The 21,613-nt window shown below is 46.3% G+C and overlaps 1 protein-coding gene across 4 annotated transcripts in view; it reads left to right on the top strand.

Annotated features, from left to right (window-relative positions):
- Positions 1 to 18,494, top strand: part of lrrc71 (leucine rich repeat containing 71) — a 73,264-nt gene extending 54,770 nt beyond the window's left edge. For all 4 annotated transcript variants that reach the window (XM_073061193.1, XM_073061191.1, XM_073061190.1 and 1 more), the window contains 5 exons: positions 915 to 999; positions 3,820 to 3,905; positions 5,161 to 5,260; positions 7,363 to 7,484; positions 18,159 to 18,494. In XM_073061193.1, the coding sequence (XP_072917294.1) occupies positions 915 to 999; positions 3,820 to 3,905; positions 5,161 to 5,260; positions 7,363 to 7,484; positions 18,159 to 18,293 (528 nt within the window). In that variant the 3' untranslated portion in view covers positions 18,294 to 18,494. The remainder of the gene's footprint in view (positions 1 to 914; positions 1,000 to 3,819; positions 3,906 to 5,160; positions 5,261 to 7,362; positions 7,485 to 18,158) is intronic.
- The last annotated feature ends 3,119 nt before the right edge of the window (positions 18,495 to 21,613 follow it).

Raw genomic sequence — 21,613 nt, 5'->3', positions numbered from 1 at the left:
GAGAAATAGATGTTCATGCTATCAGGTTAGAGGCTACCCAAACAGAATATAAGGTGTTGTTCCTCCAACCTAAGTGTATCCTTGTCCTGACAGTGGAGGAGGTCATAGATGGACATATTGGAATGGGAAGTGGAATTAAAATGAGTGGCCACAGGGAGATCCCGCTTGCTCTGGCAGACAGAGCATAGATGCCTGGTGAAGCAGTCTCCCAATCTACGTTGGGTCTTGCTGCATTACAAGAGGGAACACCGGGAGCACCAAACAGTAGCACTTGTTCCACTGGCCAGAATAAGTGCCAGGAGGGAGATCAGTGGGAAGGGACGAATGGACAAAGGAGTCATATAGGGAGCAATCCCTTTGGACTCACTTGTCCATTCATACCCCCTCAGTGATCTCCCTCCTGACACTTATCCTTGCAAGCGGAACAAGTGCTACACCTATCCCTACACCTCCTCCCTCACTACCATTCAGGGCCCCAAACAGTCCTTCCAGGAGAGGCGACACTTCACCTGTGAGTCTGTTGGGGTCATATACTGTGTTTGGTTCACCTACCACCTGGCGTTCCTTTCTCTCCTCCCAGCACCTTTCAAATCTACTCCTCAGCCTTTTTCCCTTCGTCCTGCTGAAGGATTTCAGCCCAAAATGTCGTCTATGTTTTTTCCACAGACACTGCCTGACCTACTGAGTTCCTCCAGCATTTTGTGTCAGTTGTGTGTTCTCCTGATTTCCCCTCCCTGAAGTCCACAGTCACTTCCTTGACCTTATCAGCTAAGTGCAGATTGTTATTGTGGTACCATCCAACCAGCCGACCAATCTCACTCATGTATTCAGCGTCATTGCGATTTTCCTACCCCCAGCCCCCCCCCCCCCCCCAAGTCCTTCCAGTAATGTCTGTTCTCTTCGTCTCCATAAAGAAAGAAATGACCTTTCTGGAGAAGGCAACTCCATCCATCACACAGGTTATACCGAAGAAAGACGACTTCAAGATGTTGAAACGAGGCAAGTTCATCCAGAAGCTATCTCCGTCTAACGTGCCTGAACCCCTGCCCTTCAGTGAGAAAGAGAGACATCAGAAACAAATCTTGCTGAGCCTTATGATGTGGGGCGGTGTTGAGGCCGTGGGTTTGTGATGGAGATAGGCTGAATCTGAGTCATTGTTAATGATGTGGCTGATTGGCTGGAGATGGGGGTGGAAGTGGGATGCTAAGGAAACAGTAAGGGTAAGGTTGGCTCATAGAACCATAAAGCCATAGAACATTACAGCACAGAAACAGACCTTTTGGCCTTTCTTGGCTGTGCCAAACCATTTTTCTGCCCAGTCCCACTAACCTGCACCTGGCCGATATCCCTCCATACACCTCTCATCATATACCTGTCCAAGTTTTTCTTAAACGTTAAAAGTGAGCCGGCATTTACCACTTCATCTGGCAGCTCATTCCACACTCCCACCACTCTGTGTGAAGAAGCCCCCCCTAATGTTCCCTTTAAACTTTTCCCCCTTCACCCTTAACCCATGTCCTCTGGTTTTTTTCTCTCCTAGCCTCAGTGGAAAAAGCCTGCTTGCATTCATTCTATCCATACCCATCATAATTTTAAACACCTCTATCAAATTACCCCTCATTCTCCTACGCTCCAGGGAATAAAGTCCTAACCTATTCAACCTTTCTCTGTAACTCAGTTTCTCAAGTCCCGGCAACATCCTTGTAAACCTCTCCACTCTTTCAACCTTATTAATATCCTTCCTGTAATTCGGTGACCAAAACTGTACTCAATACTCCAAATTTGGCCTCACCAATGCCTTATACAACCTCACCATAACATTCTAACTCTTGTACTTAGTACTCTGATTTATAAAGGCCAATGTGCCAAAAGCTCTCTTTACTACCCTATCTACCTGTGACGCCACTTTTAGGGAATTATGTACCTGTACTCCCAGATCCCTCTGTTCTACTGCACTCCTCAGTGTCCTACCATTTACCTTGTATGTTCTACCTTGGTTTTTCCTTCCAAAGTGCAATACCTCACACTTGTCTGTATTAAATTCCATCTGCCATTTTTCAGCCCATTCTTCATGAGCGAGGGGAAGGAGGAAGCCAGCCGTGACGGGGGAGAAAAAGCAAAAACACTACATCAGCACAGGCAGTCCACTGGCGCTGTGTGTCAAGCCCATAGTTCATTGATCCAGAGACCTAGGTTGCATTGCAATTTGCCTATCACCACAATAGGTCAGCGGCAGATGCAATCTCAATGGCTCTCCACATGGCTTTAGACCATCCGGACAACACAAATGCCTACGTCAGGATGCTGTTCATCGACATAGCTCAGCATTTAACACCATCATTTCCACAATCCTGATTGAGAAGTTCCAGAACCTGGGCCTCTGTACCTCTCTCTGCAATTGGAACCTCGACTTTCTAACTGAAAGACCACAGCCTGTGCAGATTGGTGATAACATAACCTCTTCGCTGACACTCAACACTGGTGCACCTCAGGAATGTGTGCTTAGCCCACTGTTCTATTCTCTAAATACACATGACTGTGTGGCTAGGCATAGCTCAAGAACCATCTATAAATTTGCTGATGATACAACCATTGTTGGTATAATCTCAGGTGGTGACGAGAGGGCGTACAGGAGTGAGATATGCCAACTAGCAGAGTGGTGCCGCAGCAACAACCTGGCATTCAACGTCAGTAAGATGAAAGAGCTGATTGTGGGCTTCAGGAAGCGTAAGGCGAAGGAACACATACCAATCCTCACAGAGGGATCAGAAGTGGAGAGAGTGAGCAGCTTCAAGTTCCTGGGTGTCAAGATCTCTGAGGATCTAATTGGTCCCAACATATCGATGTAGTTATAAAGAAGGCAGGACAGCGGCTATTCTTTATTAGGAGTTTGAAGAGATTTGGCATGTCAACAAATACACTCAAAAACTTCTATAGTTGTACTGTGGAGAGCATTCTGACAGGCTGCATCACTGTCTGGTACGGAGGGACTACTGCACAGGACTGAAAGAAGCTGCAGAGGGTTGTAAATCTAGTCAGCTCCATCTTGGGCACTAGCCTACAGGACATCTTTAGGGAGTGGTGTCTCAGAAAGGCAACGTCCATTATTAAGGACCTCCAGCACCCAGGGCATGCCCTTTTCTGACTGTTACCATCAGATAGGAGGTACAGAAGCTTGAAGGCACACAATCAGCGATTCAGGAACTGCTTCTTCCCCTCTGCCACCCGATTCCTAAATGGACGTTGAATCTTTGGACACTACCTCATTTTTTTAATATGCTGTTTTTGCACATTTTTTTAAAAATCTATTCAATATACGTAATTGATTTACTTGTTTATTTATTATTATGTTTTATTTTATTTTTATTATTTTTTCTCTCTCTGCCAGATTATGTATTGCATTGAACTGCTGCTGCTAATTTAACAAATTTCATGTCACATGCTGGTGAAAATAAACCTGATTCTGATTCAATCCTAATTTCTGGGTGGGTGGGTGGGTGGTTGTGTGTGTGTGTGTGTGTGTGTGTGAGTGAGTGAGTGGTAGAATCCAGAGGGATTTGGGGAGAACAGAATTGGGTTCTGGGTCTGAAGGGGCAGTTGGTGGTCATCACTGACTCAGTGGGCTGAAGGGCCAGTTTGTGTGCTGGATCTCTCTGTGAACAGTGGCTCAGGGGACTGTACTGGGGCTAGGGATGCCTGCCCTAAACTAACATTCAAAGGCACCTATATGACTTTGACCTAGTTGACTCCTGGGCAGGCCACTCTACACTTCCGCTCACTGTTCCAGCCCCTTACTTGGAAGGGTTGTTTGCCTTGCAGGGTCCATCGCCGCTGAACTGAAGTTAAGCAAGACCAAAATGACCCGGTCAGCAAAGGAAAAGCGAAATGTCTCGGCGGAACAAGAGGTACAAATGCACCTATGCGTTCCGGCATCACATGGGCAGGTGGTGATGGAGGACAGGCACAGTGGGCACTGTGGAGCCAGACTGTCAACTCATCATACTTGTGGAGTTTATTGTTACGTGCACAAGTAGGGTGAGGTACAGCTACAATGAGAAACTTGATTGCAACAGTATCACAGACACGCAGGTACAGACAACACACTGAACATAAGCAGCAGGTAAAATAATTGCCCATCTTGCCCATTGAGCTTATCCTGCTTTGGCTCATCTGGTAGCTCCACCTACCTGCCTTTTCCCCAAAACCCTTAATTCCTCTGGTATGCAAAATCTAACTGTGCCTTAAATCTATTTAATGAGGTAGCCTCTACTGCTTTATGCAAGGGCAGTGGTAGTCATCCTCCTGGGCTTCAGACTCTCAAGCAGATGAACTGAGCTAACAGGTTGGCATTAGACTCCTCCTCAGTTGGCTGCCTGGTTTGGTTGGTCACTTATGCACAGTCCCAAATGTCCTTATTCAGGCAATGACTGAAGTTGCCTGTCCACTTCTATCTGAGTTACCTCAGACAATTAAAGGACCAAGCCCTAACCAAACTTTCCATGAGTATGTCATGTGTTTGTGGCCATATCAGCTCCATCTCCTTCTCCCCCCACCACCCCCATGAAAGGGTCACCCTCTATCACTGGGGCCCTGTTGCTGTGTTCCCCACTTCCTGCCATTGCTGGACCTTAACTTCTCTCACCATTGAGTTCACAACTGCCCCACTGTCACATCCTCACTCCCCCCCCCCCCCCCCCAATCACTGGTCACCACCACCACCATTCATCGCTGAATCCATTGGATCTGCTGCAGGTCAGCATCTCTCACACTACCCTGAGTGGTCCCAGTCGTAGCAGGGACTAGGCCTCAAGTCGCTGTGTCAGCAGCTTGCAGCCGCCCAAGGGGGAGCATCGGGGTCGGTGCGTTCGACCAGAGGTGGTGTGGCGTAGTGTCCGTGCTGCTCCCCGGTCTTCATTTGGCTGAAGACAAGCTGTATTGTGTTCCTCAGCAGACTGCTGCAACATTTATTGACTCAAGGACTTGGACTATATTTTTTGTGTAACTGTTTTTTACCACTATTTTGTATGTGCTGCATGTGCCTTGTGCTGTGTGTAACTGTTGGTACTATGGTTTGCACCCTAGCCCTGGTTTTTCATTTGGCTATATTCATCATTGTTCATGTATGGTTGAATGACAATTAAACTTGAACCTTTATTTCAGACCCAGGGCATCCAGAACCCATTACTAGAACCTGGTGAACATCAAGACGGTCAGGTGTTCCTAGCAGGGAACATTTGTCTCATGAGTTTGAACCTGTCACGTAAGTTTGGACAGTCAGTAGTGCATCTGACCAGAAGTGAGCCTCTTGGTCTCAGCCTCAGCTTTAAGTGTCCCTCCTTACATCTGTGCCTGTACGTCAGTGGTTGAAACCTTCTCTGGTGCCTAGGGAAGGTCCTTGTCCTTGTGGATTTGCCAGTGACTCGGATCATTCTGTTCTCCAGGAGGATTAAGAAGCTAGATTTTCTTGAAATTCCTTTGCATACAAGGACAGCATTGTCTTTCCCATCCCTGATCTCCAGTTAAGAAGGTTGGGGTGGAGTGAGCCATCTTCTAGAGCCAGTGTGGTCCTTATGATGAAGATGCGTCCACAGTGCTGTTGGGGAGGGAGTTCCAGGATGAAGAGATGGTACAGTACTGTGCAAAAGTCTTAGGCACCATAGATTTTCTCTATGCTTTCAGATGGAATGGCCTCTACAGAGCCCTGATTCTCAACAACTGGGATTTCCTGGAGAGACAGAGGCAAGCAAGACTGCCAAAGTCTTCAGAACAACTGTGGCAAATAAACAGCACAACAGTGTACCTAAGAGAATTGATGTAGTTTTAAAGGCAAAGAGTAGTCACACCAAATATTGATTTGATTTAGTTTTTTACTGTTTATTGCTCCTTAAAGTAATTTTTTAATATTTTAAAATATTTGATTTCATTATTTTTAAAAGCGTCTTTGCTTTCCAGACTTTTATTTTATATGTGCCTAAGAGTTTTTCACTGTACTGTATATTTCTAAATTGGGATTGAGTGCGACTTGGACGGGAGTCGTGGGTGGTGGTGTTCCCCTTGGCTGGAGAAGCGGCAGGTTTGGAATGGATTGTTGGAGTAGCATGGTGAGTGTCTCTGCTCTCCTTCTGTGACCATATGCTCACCCAGGCTCACTACCACAGCCACATGTGCCCTCTCACCCTTTTTCTTACCCCATCTCATAACCAGCCTATAACCTACCTCTGGTTCCCCACTTACAAACCTTTATTCTATGATCCAGTGTCCCTTCCTATGAGATTCCTCCTTCTTCTTTTGCCCTTTACCCCTTCCACCTATCACCTCCAAGTTTCTCACATCATCCTCCCCTGCCCACCAACCCACCTTTGCCCTCACCTGCCAGCTTGTACTCCTTTCTCTCCCCCCAACCCAACACCTTATTCTATGTCCTTCCCCCTTCATTTCCAGTCCTGATAAATGGTTTTGGCCCAAAACATTGACTCTCTATTCCTCTCCATAGATGCTGCCTAACCTGCTGAATTCCTCCAGCATTTTGTGTGTGTTCTCAAGATTTCCAACAATTGCAGGAACTCCTGTGTCTATTAAAACATGGACTGCATACTTTTCATTGAGGTAGAACAACAGAATGTAGAATAAAATGTAACAGCTACAGAGAAAGTCTAGTGTAAACACATTAAGGTACAAGATCATAACGAGGTAGTTTGAGAGGTTAAAGGTTCATTTTATTAGTCGGGAACTAGTAGAGCAGCATTCACAAGTAAAACATAAATGCAATTGTTACAAAAATATCATGATTTAAGTATAATAACTCCATATAAATAACAGAACACAAGAGGCCATGCATGGAAAGTGAGAAGCAGTAAATTCAAAGCTGATATGTGTAGCAATTCTTACACAGTGTTGAGTGTGTGGATATTGTGTAGGCAAAAGAGATTTGTTTAGTTGGGCAAGTGATGGGTAATTTAATTAGTCCAGTACAACATGCTGGGCTGAAGGGTTTGTACCGTTCTGTGTTCTAATTAGAATAAAACAACACAGTAGTATAATGGAGCAACCTAGGTTTAATTCCCACCACTGCCTGTAAGAAGTTTGTGCGTTCTTCCTGTGACAGTGTGGGTTTCCTCAGGGTGCTCTGGTTTTCTCCCACAGTCTGAAGTCGTACATGTTGGTTAGTAGATGAATTGGTCATATGGGTGTATTTGGGTTGCATGATCTCGTTCATGCTGGAAGAGCCTGTTACTGTGCTGTATCTCTAAATAAAACACATAGAAATAAATTTTTTTTAAAGAACTAGAGCAAAGTAATCATAGTTGATACAGCTAGTCAACTAGGGTGCCGGTAGTAACCAGAGTCCTCTTTCCGTGGCAGACAATCAAATCACTGAGGTTGGTGTCAAGGCTTTGCTGGCTGCGCTGAAAGTGCAGATAAGCCAAGCCAGGCCTGCTGTCGACGGGAGGAGCGTCAGCGGGTTACTGCGGCTGGTACTGACGGTGAGTCTATTTAACAAGTGAGCAGCAATGGGCTGCAGCGGGGAGGGTGAGAGGGTGCACAGTGGAGTATGGAGGGGTTGGGGGGCCGCTGGCCTGTCTTAGAGGGATCACAATGAAGGGGGAAGGAATGGCAGGGTCTCCAAGTAGCTGTGGGTGAACTTTCAGGTGTGGGCTGTCAGTTACAGGTGCAAAAGAAGAGTGGCTCGCAGCAGCATCACAGGCACAGAGCATCAAAGACAAAACATCATCAGCAAAGTAAGTTATACAAGGAAGAACACGATTAGAACAAAGACCAAGTGCATTGTAGTGCAAAGTGATCACAGTGTTTCCGTACCGAGGTAGTGATTAGGGTTGTGCCGGTCGGTTCAGGAACCGAATGGTTGAAGGGAAGTTGCTGTTCCTGAACCTGGTGGTGTGGGACTTCAGGCATCTGTACCTCCTGCCCGATGGGAGCTGTGAGAAGGTGGTCTGGCCCGATGGAGGGGATCTATGATGATGGATGTACTAGTTTGTAATGTGCAGAATACCTTGTTGTGGAATTTAAGCGGGTGAGACTAGCCTGCTCTAAACAGTCTAACCCTTCCCCCTAGCCTCTCTGCTTCCCTCTTCACCAAAATCATGTCTGATCTTCTAACTCAGTCTCCTGCAATATCCCCATATCCAGCAATTTCTTTAATTCCAGAAAACTACAAATATCTGTTTACAATGAACTCAGTGACTTGTTCCTCAGGGAGTGAGAATCTCATGGACTCCCCACCCTCCTATCTCTGTCCTGAACAGCCGACCCCTAAGTCTGAGATGGTGACCCTAGGGAGTGGGGAGGGGAAAGGGGAAGATGCTCTGTTTAGCCCTGTCAGAAGACTCGACAGGACTTCCCCCTCATTCTTCTAAACCCCAAAGTACCCAGTCCCGGTCACTTCAATCTCACCCCAAACCTACAAACCTTACACCTTCCCCGCCAGTCTCCACCACAATCCCTCCATGGCAAGAACGTCCTTTCCTGGGTCAGGGTCCAGAACTATGCACAGTCTTCACAGTGCACTCTCACCAGGGCAGTAAGAGACCCTCACTCTGGTACTCAAAGCCTCTCTCATGGTAAAGGCTGACACATCATCTACCCCTGATCGTTGTACTGTGTTCAAATGTGACTGGTGTATGAGGACACAAGGCGTCCTCTTGAACCCCATCTTACATCATTTAACCAACTTTGGATAGCATTGCATTTTCGCCACATTACTCATCTGGCCCACACCCCCTTGAACCCTCTCACAATCCCACCCTATTCAATATCGTTGGCAAAAGCAGGAAGGTGCCATTTGGTTCTGTCAGTGGAATCACTGACGTGGATGGTGAATTCTGAGAACCTGAGTATCTATGGTATTCTATCCTTTACAACTCCCCCTTACTAGCAATCCCATCTCATTTAGTACAGATCAAATGAGGCGGGAGAGGGATTCTTGAGTCAGGCCCTTCAGCCATGTAGACTAAGAAGTCCATCCAAGGTAGTCCCATTTACTCGTAGCCATCTAAATCATTCCTATCAACCATCCTATCCATCCACCTAATCAAGTGTCCTTTATATGTTCATGTACCTGCCTCAACAACTTCCTCTGGCAGCTCGTTACAAACACTGATCACCTTCTGGGTGAAGAAGTTGCCCCCCAGGTTTCTACTTAAATATCTTTATAGGGCCCCTGCCCCCTCCTTCTTTAGTCCTGATGAAGGGTCTCGACCCGAAACGTTGACTGCTCCTTTCAACGGATGCTGCCCGACCTGCTGAGTTCATCCAGCTTTTTTGTATGTCTTGATTTGACCCCAGCATCTGCAGTGCACTTTGTGTTTACTTAAATATCTGCCCTCTCCTTAAGGCTTTTCCCACCCTTGGGGAAATCAAGAACAAGAGGGAATAGACCTGTATACATTCACCCTATTTATGTCCTTCAAGGGTTGTTGTAGTGGATGACCAACTTCCCTAATATAGACTGGGTCCTCTTAGTGCGAGACATTTAGATGGGACAGAATTTGTTAGGTGCATCTATCTAGGTGGGTTTTTTTAAATCAACAGGTAGGTACACCAACAAGAAGAGGGGTCATACTGGTTGTGATGTTGGGTAAAGAGCCTGGCCAGGTGACTGACCTTCCAGGGGGAGTACAGTTAGGGGACAGTGACCATATCGCCTTAAGTTTTAAGCTACTGAAGATGGACCCTGTGGGAGAGTATTCAATTGGACCAAGACAAATTATGACAGTATTAGGCAGAAACTAGGGAGTGTTAATTAGCAACAATTGTTTTTGACAAGTCCACATCCAACATGTGGAGGGTGTTTAAAGATCAACTGCATAGAATACAGGACAGGTATGTTCCAGTCAGAAGCAAGGACACAGTTGGCAAGGTAGGGGAACCTTGGGATGTATGGAGAGGTGTTGAATTTAGTCAAGGAAAGAAAGGAAATGTATGGAAGATTTAGAAAATTAAAATCAAAGAGCCATTGAGGATTATAAAGAAGGCAGAAAAAAACTGAAGAAGGGAATTAAGAAAGCCAAGAGAGGCCATGAAAAGTCTTTGGCAAATACGAAGGGTGATTGATATGTTTGTGGCCTAAGGTAGAAGGAGTCAATTTTAGAAAACCTAGGACATTTATTTTTCAACATAGTCCCCTCCTACATTTACACACTTAGTCCAGCGGTCGTGGAGCGTATGGATCTTGGACCTCCAGAAAGTGTCCACAGATGGGTGATTGATAAGTTCATGGCCTAAGTAGAAGGAGATGAGTTATACAGCTCTCATTACATGCACATGCAGTTCAGCTCTTTGAGTGATTGTGCAGAAAGTTTGAAGTTAATAACTCATCTCCTTCTACCTTAGGTCACAAACTTATCAATCACCCCTGATGAGCCCCTCCATACCAGACGGTGACACAACCAGTTAGAAAGCTCTCTACTGTACAGCTGTAGCATATAGTTCCCTGAAAGTGCTGCAGGCTTGTTAAGGTGAAAAAATGTGTACAACATGCCTGCCTTTATCATCAACAAATTGACTTCAGGAGTCATGAAGTTATGTTACTGTTTTGCAAAACTCTGGTTAGACTACATCTGGAGTATTGCATTCAGTTCTGGTCACTCCAATATAGGAAGGATGTGGAGGCTTTGAAGACAGTGCAGAAGAGATTCACCAGGATGCTGCCTGGATTAGAGAGATTGTGCTATAAGGAGAGGTTGGACAAACTTGGGTTGTTTGAGAGGAGACCTGATAGAGGTCTATAAGATTATGAAAGACATAGATAGGTAGATAGCCAGTTTTTTTCCCAGGTTTGAAATGTCTAATACCAGAGGGTACGCATTTAAGGTAAGAGGGTAAAGTTCAAAGGAGATATGAGGAGTAAGTTTGTTTACACAGAGTCGTGGATATGGGATTGTGATAGAAACAGATATGATAGAGGCTCTTAGGCACAGGAAAGTGCAGGAAATGTAAGGTTATGGACATTGTGCAGGCAGAAGAGATTAGGTTAGTTGGGCACTAATCTAATTGGTTCAGCACAACATTGTGAGCTGAAAGACCTCTTCCTGCACTGTACTTTTCATTCTTCTTTGCTCTTCACCACCCGGTTTACCTGCGACACCATTTTCAGGAAACCATTGTCTTGTACTCCTAGATTCCACTGTTCCGTAACACAGCCAGGGCTCAGAAAGCCCTGTCCTGCTTTATCCAAACTGAACTCAATTTGCCTTCTTCAGCCCACTCACCTCCGTTCACGAATAACAGGAAGGGAAATAAGGAGGATGCTACACAACATATTGAATGATTCTTGGACAGGAGCCACTTGAACTGACAAACAGTGGGAGTGTTTTACAGAGCAGCAAGAGGGAGACAGATAAGCAGATTTCTTCTCTCACTACAATGGCATGAAACTAAAATAAGCATCAAAATTAACAGACTTTAGTTTCCCAAACATAGACTGAGAGAGGAATGGGAGAAATTCCTTGTACAATACTGTGTAAAGGTCTTCAGCACATATATATAGCTAGGGTGCACAGTACTGTTGTAGTTTTATGTATTGCACTGACCTGATTCAGATATGGGTCTCTATGTGGACTGACAGTGGGAAGGGGACAGGGAGAGGGGGAAAGGGGAAGGGAGGGAGTGGGAAGCACCAGTGAGACATTCTGTAGCGATCAATAAAACAATTGTTTGGAATCAAATTACCTTGCCTGGTATCTCAGAGCTGGGTGTGTCTGCACCTGTGTCAGCCTCTGCCCCTGGCACTTCCATTCTGCCATCTGTCCCACACGTGCCCCGCAGCACTCCACCCTCGCCATTCCCAACATCCTTTGCTCCCATTAGATTTACAAATTCACTCTCCATACTGTGCCAAAGTCTTGGGCACCCTAGCAATATATATCTGCCTACAACTTTTGTACAGTACTGTACATAGAGTTACACAGCTCTTTGCCCAAGTTGTCTGCGCCGACCAAGGTGCTGGTCCTACTTGCCTGCATTTGGCCCCTATCCCTTTAAATCCCTTTTCTATAAAGAGTGGCATAGCGGTTCAACAGGTAGAGCTATTGCCTTGCAGATCCAGAAACCCAGACCTGGGTTCAATCCTGTGTGAGTGTGTGTGTGTGTGTGTGTGTGTGTGTGTGTGTGTGTGTGTGTGTGTGTGTGTGTGTGTGTGTGTGTGTGTGTGTGTGTGTGTGTGTGTGTGTGTGTGTGTGTGTGTCTGTGTCTGAGTGAGTGTGTGTGTCAGTGTGTGTGTCTGTGTCTGAGTGAGTGAGTGTGTGTCTGTGTCTGAGTGAGTGTGTGTCTGTGACTGTGAGTGAGTGTGTGTGTCAGTGTGTGTGTGTGTCTGTGTCTGAGTGAGTGTGTGTCAGTGTGAGTGTGTGTGTCTATGTGTGTCTGTGTCTGAGTGTGTGTCAGTGTGAGTGTGTCTGTGTCTGAGTGAGTGTGTGTGTGTCAGTGTGAGTGAGTGTGTCTCTGTGTGTCTGTGTGTCTGTGTCTGAGTGAGTGTGTGTGTGTCAGTGTGAGTGAGTGTGTCTCTGTGTGTCTGTGTGAGTGTGTGTCTGTGTGTGAGTGTGTGTCTGTGTCTGAGTGAGTGTGTGTGTGTCTGTATGTGTGAGTGAGTGTGTGTGTGTATGTGAGTCTGAGTGAGTGAGTGTGTGTGTGTGTGTCTGTATGTGTGAGTGAGTGTGTGTGTGTGTATGTGAGTCTGAGTGAGTGTGTGTGTGTCAGTGTGAGTGAGTGTGTCTCTGTGTGAGTGTGTGTCTGTGTCTGAGTGAGTGTGTGTGTGTGTCTGTATGTGTGAGTGAGTGTGTGTGTGTGTATGTGAGTCTGAGTGAGTGAGTGTGTGTGTCTCTCTGATTGTGTGTCTGTGTCTGAGTGAGTGTGTGTGTGTCTCTGATTGTGTGTCTGTGTCTGAGTGAGTGAGTGTGTGTGTGTCTCTGAGTGAGTGTCTGTGTGTGTGTGAGTGAGTGTGTGTGTGTGTCTGAGTGTGTGTGTGTGTCTGTGTGAGTGAGTGAGTGTGTGTGTGTCTCTGAGTGAGTGTGTGTGTGTGTGTGTCTGTGTCTGTGTGAGTGAGTGAGTGTGTGTGTGTCTCTGAGTGAGTGTCTGTGTGTCTGTCTGTCTGTCTGTCTGTGGAGTTTGCACATTCTCCCTGTGATCGTGTGAGTTTCCTCCAGTTTCTTCCCACAACCCAACGTTGAGTTAGTCGGCAGTGTATAATTACCCGGCTAGTGTACGGGTGAAGATAGACTCTGGGGGGAGATGGGAGTCTGACAATGAGGGGAGAATAAAAATAGGATTAATGTAGAGATTAGAAAGATAGCCAGTTATGTTTATCAAGACAGCAGGTATCTTTATTTTATTTAGAGACACAGTGCAGAACAAGCTGCACCACCCAGCACCCCTGATTTAATCATAAACAGGACAATTTAAAAAGACTCATTAACCTACTAACTGGTAGTCTTTGGCCTTTCGGAGGAAACCGAAGGACAAAAAGAAAACCCACTCGTTCCATGGGGAGGACGTGCAGACTCATTGGAAATGCGCTTCAAACCCTGATGCCACAAGCTGTAACAACGTACATGTTTTGTGTATTCAGGGGTTCTGTTGTCTGCTGATTCTGAGCCTCAGCCCAAGAGTGCAGTGCTGAATCTAGTCTGGGAACTGAGATGCACTGTAAGTAATTACCCTAACACAGTTCAGTTCTGATTAACCATGCAACGATGACAAAAAGCAGCAGATGCTGAACTGCAGTCAGTGAAAGGTCATTGAAAGTATATGAGGAAGGGATGAACAATGGCAGAGGAGTGACTACAGAGTAAATTAGAAATGGGGTGCTATTGTTGTACAGTACTGAGAATCCAGCATTCTTGGTAATGCTGAACTGATAGATTTCCTGCAGATTGCTTGTTTTAGTGATAAACAGCATGGAAACAGGGACTTCTGCCAAAACCCATCCATGCTGACTAGGGTGCCTATCCAAGCTCATCCCAGTGGCTTGCATTTGGCACATATCCCTCTAAACCTTTCCTATCCATGTACCTGTCCGTATCCCTCTAAACCTTTCCTATCCATGTACCTGTCCGTATCCCTCTAATCCTTTCCTATCCATGTACCTGTCCGTGTCCCTCTAAACCTTTCCTATCCGTGTACCTGTCCGTATCCCTCTAATCCTTTCCTATCCATGTACCTGTCCGTATCCCTCTAAACCTTTCCTATCCGTGTCCCTGTCCATATCCCTCTAAACCTTTCCTATCCGTGTACCTGTCTATATCTTTCTAAACCTTTCCTATCCGTGTACCTGTCTATATCCTTCTAAACCTTTCCTATCCGTGTACCTGTCCGTATCCCTCTAAACCTTTCCTATCCATGTACCTGCCCAATTTCCTCAAACCTTTCCTATCTGTGTACCTGCCCAATTTCCTCAAACCTTTCCTATCCGTGTACCTGTCCGTATCCCTCTAAACCTTTCCTATCCGTGTACCTGTCCGTATCCCTCTAAACCTTTCCTATCCATGTACCTGCCCAATTTCCTCAAACCTTTCCTATCTGTGTACCTGCCCAATTTCCTCAAACCTTTCTTATCCGTGTACCTGTCCGTATCCCTGTAAACCTTTCCTATCCATGTATCTGTCCAAAAGTCTTTTAAACATTGTAATTGTACCTGCCTCTTCTGGCAGCTTGTTCCACAAACTATCACCCTCCATCTGACAATGTTGCCCCTCAGGAACCCTTTAAATCTTTTTCCCTCTCACCTTAAACCCAGTTCCTCTAGTTTTAGGCTCCACTACCCTCAGTGAAGACTGTGACCATCTGATTTATAGCCTGCACCGGCAATCTGCGTTCAATTCCTGCGTAGTCTGTACATTCTTCCTGTGATTGCGTGGGTTTCCTCCAGGTGCTCTGGTCTCCTCCCACAGTCCAGAGATTTACAGGCTAGTCAGTTAATTGGTTACATGGGTGTAATTGGGCGGCACAGGCCCTTTGGGTCTGTGCTGTATCTCAGAATAAGCTGAATAAAATAATTTTATAAACCTCCATAAAGTCACCCTCCAACCTCCTTCACTCCAAAAACAAACGTCTCAGTTTATCCATTCTCTCCTTATAACTCAAGCCTTCCAGTCTCGGCAACATCCTGGAGAATCTTTCCTGCCCCCTCTCAAGCTTCCTGAGGCTAGGCGACTAGAACAAATGTAGTCTCACCAATATCTGGTACAGCTGCAACGTGACATCCCAACATTCCCTGTCTGATTAAAATCCGGTTTGCCAAACGCCTTCTTGACCATCACAGTCACCATCACCATCCTGTCTACCTTCAGCCCACCCAGTCCAAACCATCCCTTTCACAATGTGCATCAGGTTTCCCTTCACTGACATACTGCACACCGCAAATTCTGCTGTTTTTCAGCAGCTGTACATAAAACAATTACTATAGGTTACAATTTGAAAAAAAATAATACTTCATAAAGAACAGATTTCAAAAAACATAAGGGGTCTCTTCTTTCCAGACTCTACCACTTAATCACTCAGTAGGGGGCAATTCACAGTGGCTAATTATCCCACTGACCCTGCACATGGTTGGGACGTGGAAGGGAACTTGAGCACCCAGGGGAAATCCATGTGGTCACAGGGAGAACGCGTGCACACACTCTCTTACTGTCTCTCACTATTTAGGTGGGTAGCAACGGATCTACCCTCTGTGCCACCTTCAGCTGACCTCATGCAGTGCCAGCCTCTGGTTGAGTGAGAGAGAGAGTGTGTGTGCTCACATATACATGTGGAGTTTGTACTCTCTACCTGCAACCTCATGGGTTTCCCCAGATGCTCCAGTTCCCTCCCACATCCCAGCGTGTATAGTATGAGGATGGGTCTAAACGGAGGGTTGGTGGTCATTGGGCGTGTTCCTGTGCTGGGTCCCTCTACAATTCTACACGGTGCTGCCGTGACGAAGCAATCCTTTTCGCTCAGTGTTGAAACATGGAATGGTATTCGTGGGAAGGACCTGCAGCGTCCTGTATCTCTGTTCCTGGTTCCATTTTAACTCCACTGTGCCAGCTTACAGTCATCCTTCTGCCATTGATTGAAATGCATCGAGACTCCATCCCTCAGCAGCTTGCAGTTATCCTCCAGCATCTGTTACTTTACCACTGCGAAGCTCACTGAGTCGTACAGCGACCGTCTCTCTACCCCAATCCAATGCTATTCCCCCCCCCCCGCCCCCGGCCTCAGTGACTCGTCCAGGTACTACTACAGGTAGTGTTCAGTTCTGCTTGTCTATTATAGGAAGCTTTGGAGAGGGAGGATGCTCTACCAGGATGCTGCCTGGATCAGAGAGGGTGCGAGGTGATTTGATAAAGGACTACAAGATGATAGAGCAGACAGACAGAGCCTTTTTCCCAGGGTGGAAATGGCTAATGCAAGGGGGTGTAACTTTAAGGTTTTTGGAGGAAAGTATAGGGGGTATGTCAGATGTAGGTTTTTAGCAGAGAGTGGTGGGTGCATGGAACACCCTGTCAGAGGTGGTGGTAGAGGCAGATACATTAGGGACACTTAAGGGAATCTTAGACAGGCACATGGAAAAAAATAGAGGGCTATGTGGGAAGGAAGGGTTAGATTGATCTTAGAGTAGGGTAAAAGGTCAGCGCAACATTGTGGGCCGAAGGGCCTGTAATGTGCTGTACGGTTCTAAGTTCAATGTTGTGAGATTTTCTTCTTCTATCAGGCATTGCATCCCAGATTCCAACATCCCCTCAGTTTCCCTCTAAACCTCTTTCCCCCAACCCCCCACCCTAAAACTCATGTCCCCATATTTAGATGCCTCTGAGCATGGAGGAATAGCCCCCTTGTAATTTTGTTAACTTCAGAATCCTCCTCAGCCTCCTTCACTCTATGAAGAACAGACCCATCCTTTCCCATCACAGGGAACATCCTGGGGAATCTCTCCAGTGCAGTCACCTCCTTCCTGTGGTGTGGTGACCAGAACTGAAACAGTGCTCCAGCTGTGCTGGCCGATAGTTTATAAAGTTGGACAATAACCTCCCTGCTCTTGTAATCTGTGCCCCGGCTAATGCAGGCAAGTTTCCCGTACAACTTCTTCACCCCCTGATCTGTGCTGCCACCTTCAGGGATCCTTTGACCTGTACACCAAGGTCCCTCTGTCACTCAGTGCCTACCGTTCACAGTGTGTCTCCTACCCTTGTACACCGAGGTCCCTCTGTCCCTCAGTACTCCCTACCATTCACAGTGTATCCTACCCTCGTACACCGAGGTCCCTCTGTCCCTCAGTGCACTCTACTGTTCACAGTGTGTAATTTAACCTTATTGGACAATCACCAAATTCACCTCATACTTATCAGGATTAAACTCCATCTGCCACAGCTCTGTCCAATTTACCAAGTGATCGATATTGTCCTGTATCTTGAGACTACCCTTCTCATACCATTGTTTATAAATTCAGTTATGCCTCTGTGTAAATACAGTGATGGAGTCAGTAGAGATGCTGTCTCAGGGCTTCAGACACGCGGGTTCAGTCCTGACTCTGTGTGTGTGTGTGTGTGCGCAGTCTGCATGTTCTTCCTGTGACAGCGTGCATTTTCCCCTTAGTGGTCCGGTAACCTCCTTGGGTCAGTGTGTTAAATTGCCAGTCTGAATTGCCCCTCTGATGTGTGGTTAAGGAGCAAATTTGGGGGAGCTGATGTGAGTACAGGGAGAATAAGCAGAGTTCGTTATAATTAGGTGGTTGTTGGTCAGTGCACACTTGGTGGGCTGAAGGGCTTGTTCCTGTTTATAACTCTAAGGGATATTCAGTCAGCCAGGATGTTATTTTCTGTCTTGCGGTAGTGACCTAAAGTCAAAGTTAGTTTATTGTCATCTGTGTGACAACCCTCAGGTGCAATAAAAAACCTTATTTGCAACAGCATCACAGGCACATACATCAGATGCACAACTTTCATAAGAAAAACATAAGAAAATTAAACATAAACTATACAACTTTCTTTACAAGAAAGAACACAACCCAAAAAAAAGTCCATTGTAGTGCAGAGTGGTCACAGTGTTGTTGTACTGAGATGGTGATTAGGGTTGTGCTGGTCGGTTCAAGAACAGAACGGTTGAAAGGAAGTATCCATTCCAGACCATGATGCAACCAGTTACATCACTTTGCACGTATTTAATTGCAGAAGAACGCATTCCCGGTGACATGCGAGGCCTACACCAGTCTTCAGGAGCTGATCGTAGCCCGCGATCCCATGTCCAAACACCACATGGTCTGCAGCCCACCATCGACTCACGGGGAGAGCCAGCTGCAGGGCTAGACTCACCGGTCGCAGAGTGGATCCGGTGAAACTCCACCCCAGGTCCAGCCAGCAGGATTCTGCCCTCAGCCCAGACAACTGTCTGCCAGCCCAGGAATTGCTCTGATCACAGCTTGAGAACAGTCCAGAAACATTGCCACGTGATCCTCATGCTGAAAGAGTCATGGGAACGATTAAAGAATAAAGCAGAACCAATGGCTGTGATATGCAGCGTTTTACTTCTTTACTTACTTTACTGTCACCAAACAATTGATACTAGAGCGTACAATCATCACAGCAATATTTGATTCTGCGCTTCGCACTCCCTGGAGTACAAATCAAAGTAAATATAATAAAAATTTAAACTATAAATCATAATTAGAAAATAGAAGAGGGAAAGTAAGGTAGTGCAAGTCAGGTCTGGATATTTGGAAGGTACAGCCCAGATCTGGGTCAGGATCCGTTCAGCAGTCTTATCACAGTTGGAAAGAAGCTGTTCCCAAATCTGGCCGTACGAATCTTCAAGCTCCTGAACCTTCTCCCGGAGGGAAGTGGGACAAAAAGTGTGTTGGCTGGGTGTCCTTGATTATCCTGGCAGCACTGCTCCGACAGCGTGTGGTGTAAAGTGAGTCCAAGGATGGAAGATTGGTTTGTGTGATGTGCTGGGCTATGTTCACAATCTTCTGCAGCTTCTTCCGGTCTTGTACAGGACAACTTCCATACCAGGTTGTGATGCACCCTAGAAGAATGCTTTCTACAGTGCATCTATAAAAATTAGTGAGGGTTTTCGGGGACAGGCCAAATTTCTTCAGCTTTCTCAGGAAGTAAAGGCGCTGGTGGGCCTTCTTGGCAGTGGACTCTGCTTGGTTAGACCAAGTCAAGTCATTTGTGATATTCACCCTGAGGAACTTAAAGCTTTTGACCTGTTCCACCTGCACACCACCGATGTAGATGGGGTCGTGTGGTCCACTACTCCTTCTGAAGTCAACAACCAATTCCTTCATCTTGCTGACGTTGAGGGATAGGTTATTGTCTTCGCACCATGCCACCAGGTTCTTAATTTCCTCTCTGTACTCAGACTCCTCATTACCCAAGATACGGCCTACAATTGTGGTGCCATCAGCAAACTTATATATTGAGTTCGATGGAAACTTGGCTACACAATCATGGGTGTACAGTGAGTACAGCAGGGGGCTGAATACACAGCCTTGTGGGGCACCAGTGCTCAGAGTGATTATAGAGGAGAGCTTGTCCCCTATTTTTACAGCCTGGGTCCTGTCTGTGAGGAAGTTGAAGATCCAGCTGCAGATCTGAGTGCTAAGACCCAGGTTCCAGAGCTTAGGAATCAGTTTATTTGGAATGATGGTATTCAAGGCAGAGCTGTAGTCAATGAAAAGGAGCCTTACATACACATCTTTATTCTCCAGGTGTTCTAAGGAGGAATGTAGTGCCAGAAAGATGGCAGATGCCGTTGACCTGTTGCTCCGGTAGGCGAATTGCAAAGCATCGAGGTTGACCGGTAGGTTATGGTTGATGTGTGCCATAACCAATCGCTCGAAGCACTTCATAGCAATTGATGTTAGAGCCACAGGTCGATAGTCACTCAGGCATGCTACCTTGCTTTTCTTCGGCACCGCGATTATCATTTCCTTCTTAAAACACGAGGGGATCTTAGACTGAAGCAGGGAGCAGTTGAAGATGTCAACTGCTTTCTGTACCAGCACTTTTCTTCCCTTAGTCTCTGTTACAAACCAAATAACCTCCCCACTGGTAACAGCCACAGCCCTCCTGTTACCAAATTACTCACCAGCTGTTGTTCCCCCCCCCCCCCCCCCCACAAACCTCCTGAACTTTGCGGACTTTTATTTTGTCCACCTTCACACGATTACGAAATCCACCTACAATCTCTTTCCAAAAAGCGCCAGGAAATGAATACTGGTTGTTAGCGCTGTAAAGCGTTACATCACTATGATCCCCTGTTCAAAACACACAAAATGCTGCAGGAACTCAGCAGGCCGGGCAGCATCCATGGAAATGAATAACCAGTCAATGTTTTGGGCTGAGACCCTTCTGGACTGGAAAGGAAGGGGGAAGACGTCAGAATAAAAAGATAGGAGGAGAAGGATAGCTGGGAGAAGAGGGATAGCTGGAAGGTGATAGATGAAGCCAGGAGGGTAGGAAAGGTAAAGGGCTGGAGAGAAAGGGAAGGAGGAGGGGATAGCCAGGTAAGAGGCCAGAGTGGGAATAGAAGAAGAGGGGAGGGGGAGGTATCTTTTCCCCAGAAGGAGACAGCAATGTTCATGCCATCAGGTGGGAAGCTCCTCCAACCAGAAGGTGACCTCCAAGAGGAGGCCATGGACAACATGTCAGAATGGGAATTGGAATTAGAAGATTTGGCAACCGAGAAGTTCTGCTTTTGAAGATGGAACAGAGTTGCTCGACGAAATGGTCCCCCAATTTACGATGGGTCTCAGAGATGTTGGAGGAGGCCACATTGAGAGCATCAGATGCAATAGATGACCCCAGTAGACCTGGAAAGTCTGTTTGGGGCCCTGGATGGAGGTGAGGGAGCAATGGGTTAAAATAGAATCAAGCATGAGTACATGAGTTCGGTGGGGTAGAAGCAGGCAGAGGTGGTGGGCCTACCTGGACTGGCAGGTTTGGGGATCTCGGGTAGGAGGTAGAAGTGAGCAGTTGTGGGGTGAGGGAACTCTGAGTTTGGTGGCAGTGGTTTGAAGTTCTCTAGAGTGGATGAGGTCAGTGATGGTGTCGGACAAAGTCTTCAGATGGTACGAAGTGGGGTCCTCTTCAAGGGGTAACCACGTAACATATGTAGAAACTCAGGAGAGTAGGAAAGGTAAAGGGCTGGAGAGAAAGGAATCTGATAGGGGAGGAGAGTGGACCATAGGAGAAGGGGAAGGAGGATGGTTGTAGGTAGAATCTGGAGGGAATTGACGGTTGGCATAGATGCGTGGGCCGAACAGCCTGTTTCTGTGCTAGATCTCTCTTTATCCTTTTCCGTAACATTGTTAAATCTAACTAGATTATGATCGCTATCTACAAAAAATTTCTTCCCTTTCCACATACTCACTCTAATTCCCGAAAACTTGATCCACATTACACCCTTGTTAGACTCCCAAAAATATTTTATTTTCTGCAATGTAATTAAGGCATTTAGGATCTCATCCCTACCTTGTACCTGACTGTGTCAATTAATGTTAGGGTAAATAACTTTCTTTGTTCTTAACTGTCCTAACGTAAGTCAGTGTCACGCAACACAGAAACAGTCCCTTCTGAGCAATACACAAAACACAAAACTCGAGAGGAACTCAGCATGTCAA

Source organism: Hemitrygon akajei, chromosome 11 (genome assembly GCF_048418815.1).
Source record: "Hemitrygon akajei chromosome 11, sHemAka1.3, whole genome shotgun sequence".
Lineage (NCBI taxonomy): Eukaryota > Metazoa > Chordata > Chondrichthyes > Myliobatiformes > Dasyatidae > Hemitrygon > Hemitrygon akajei.
This window is presented reverse-complemented; position numbering and strand designations above follow the sequence as displayed.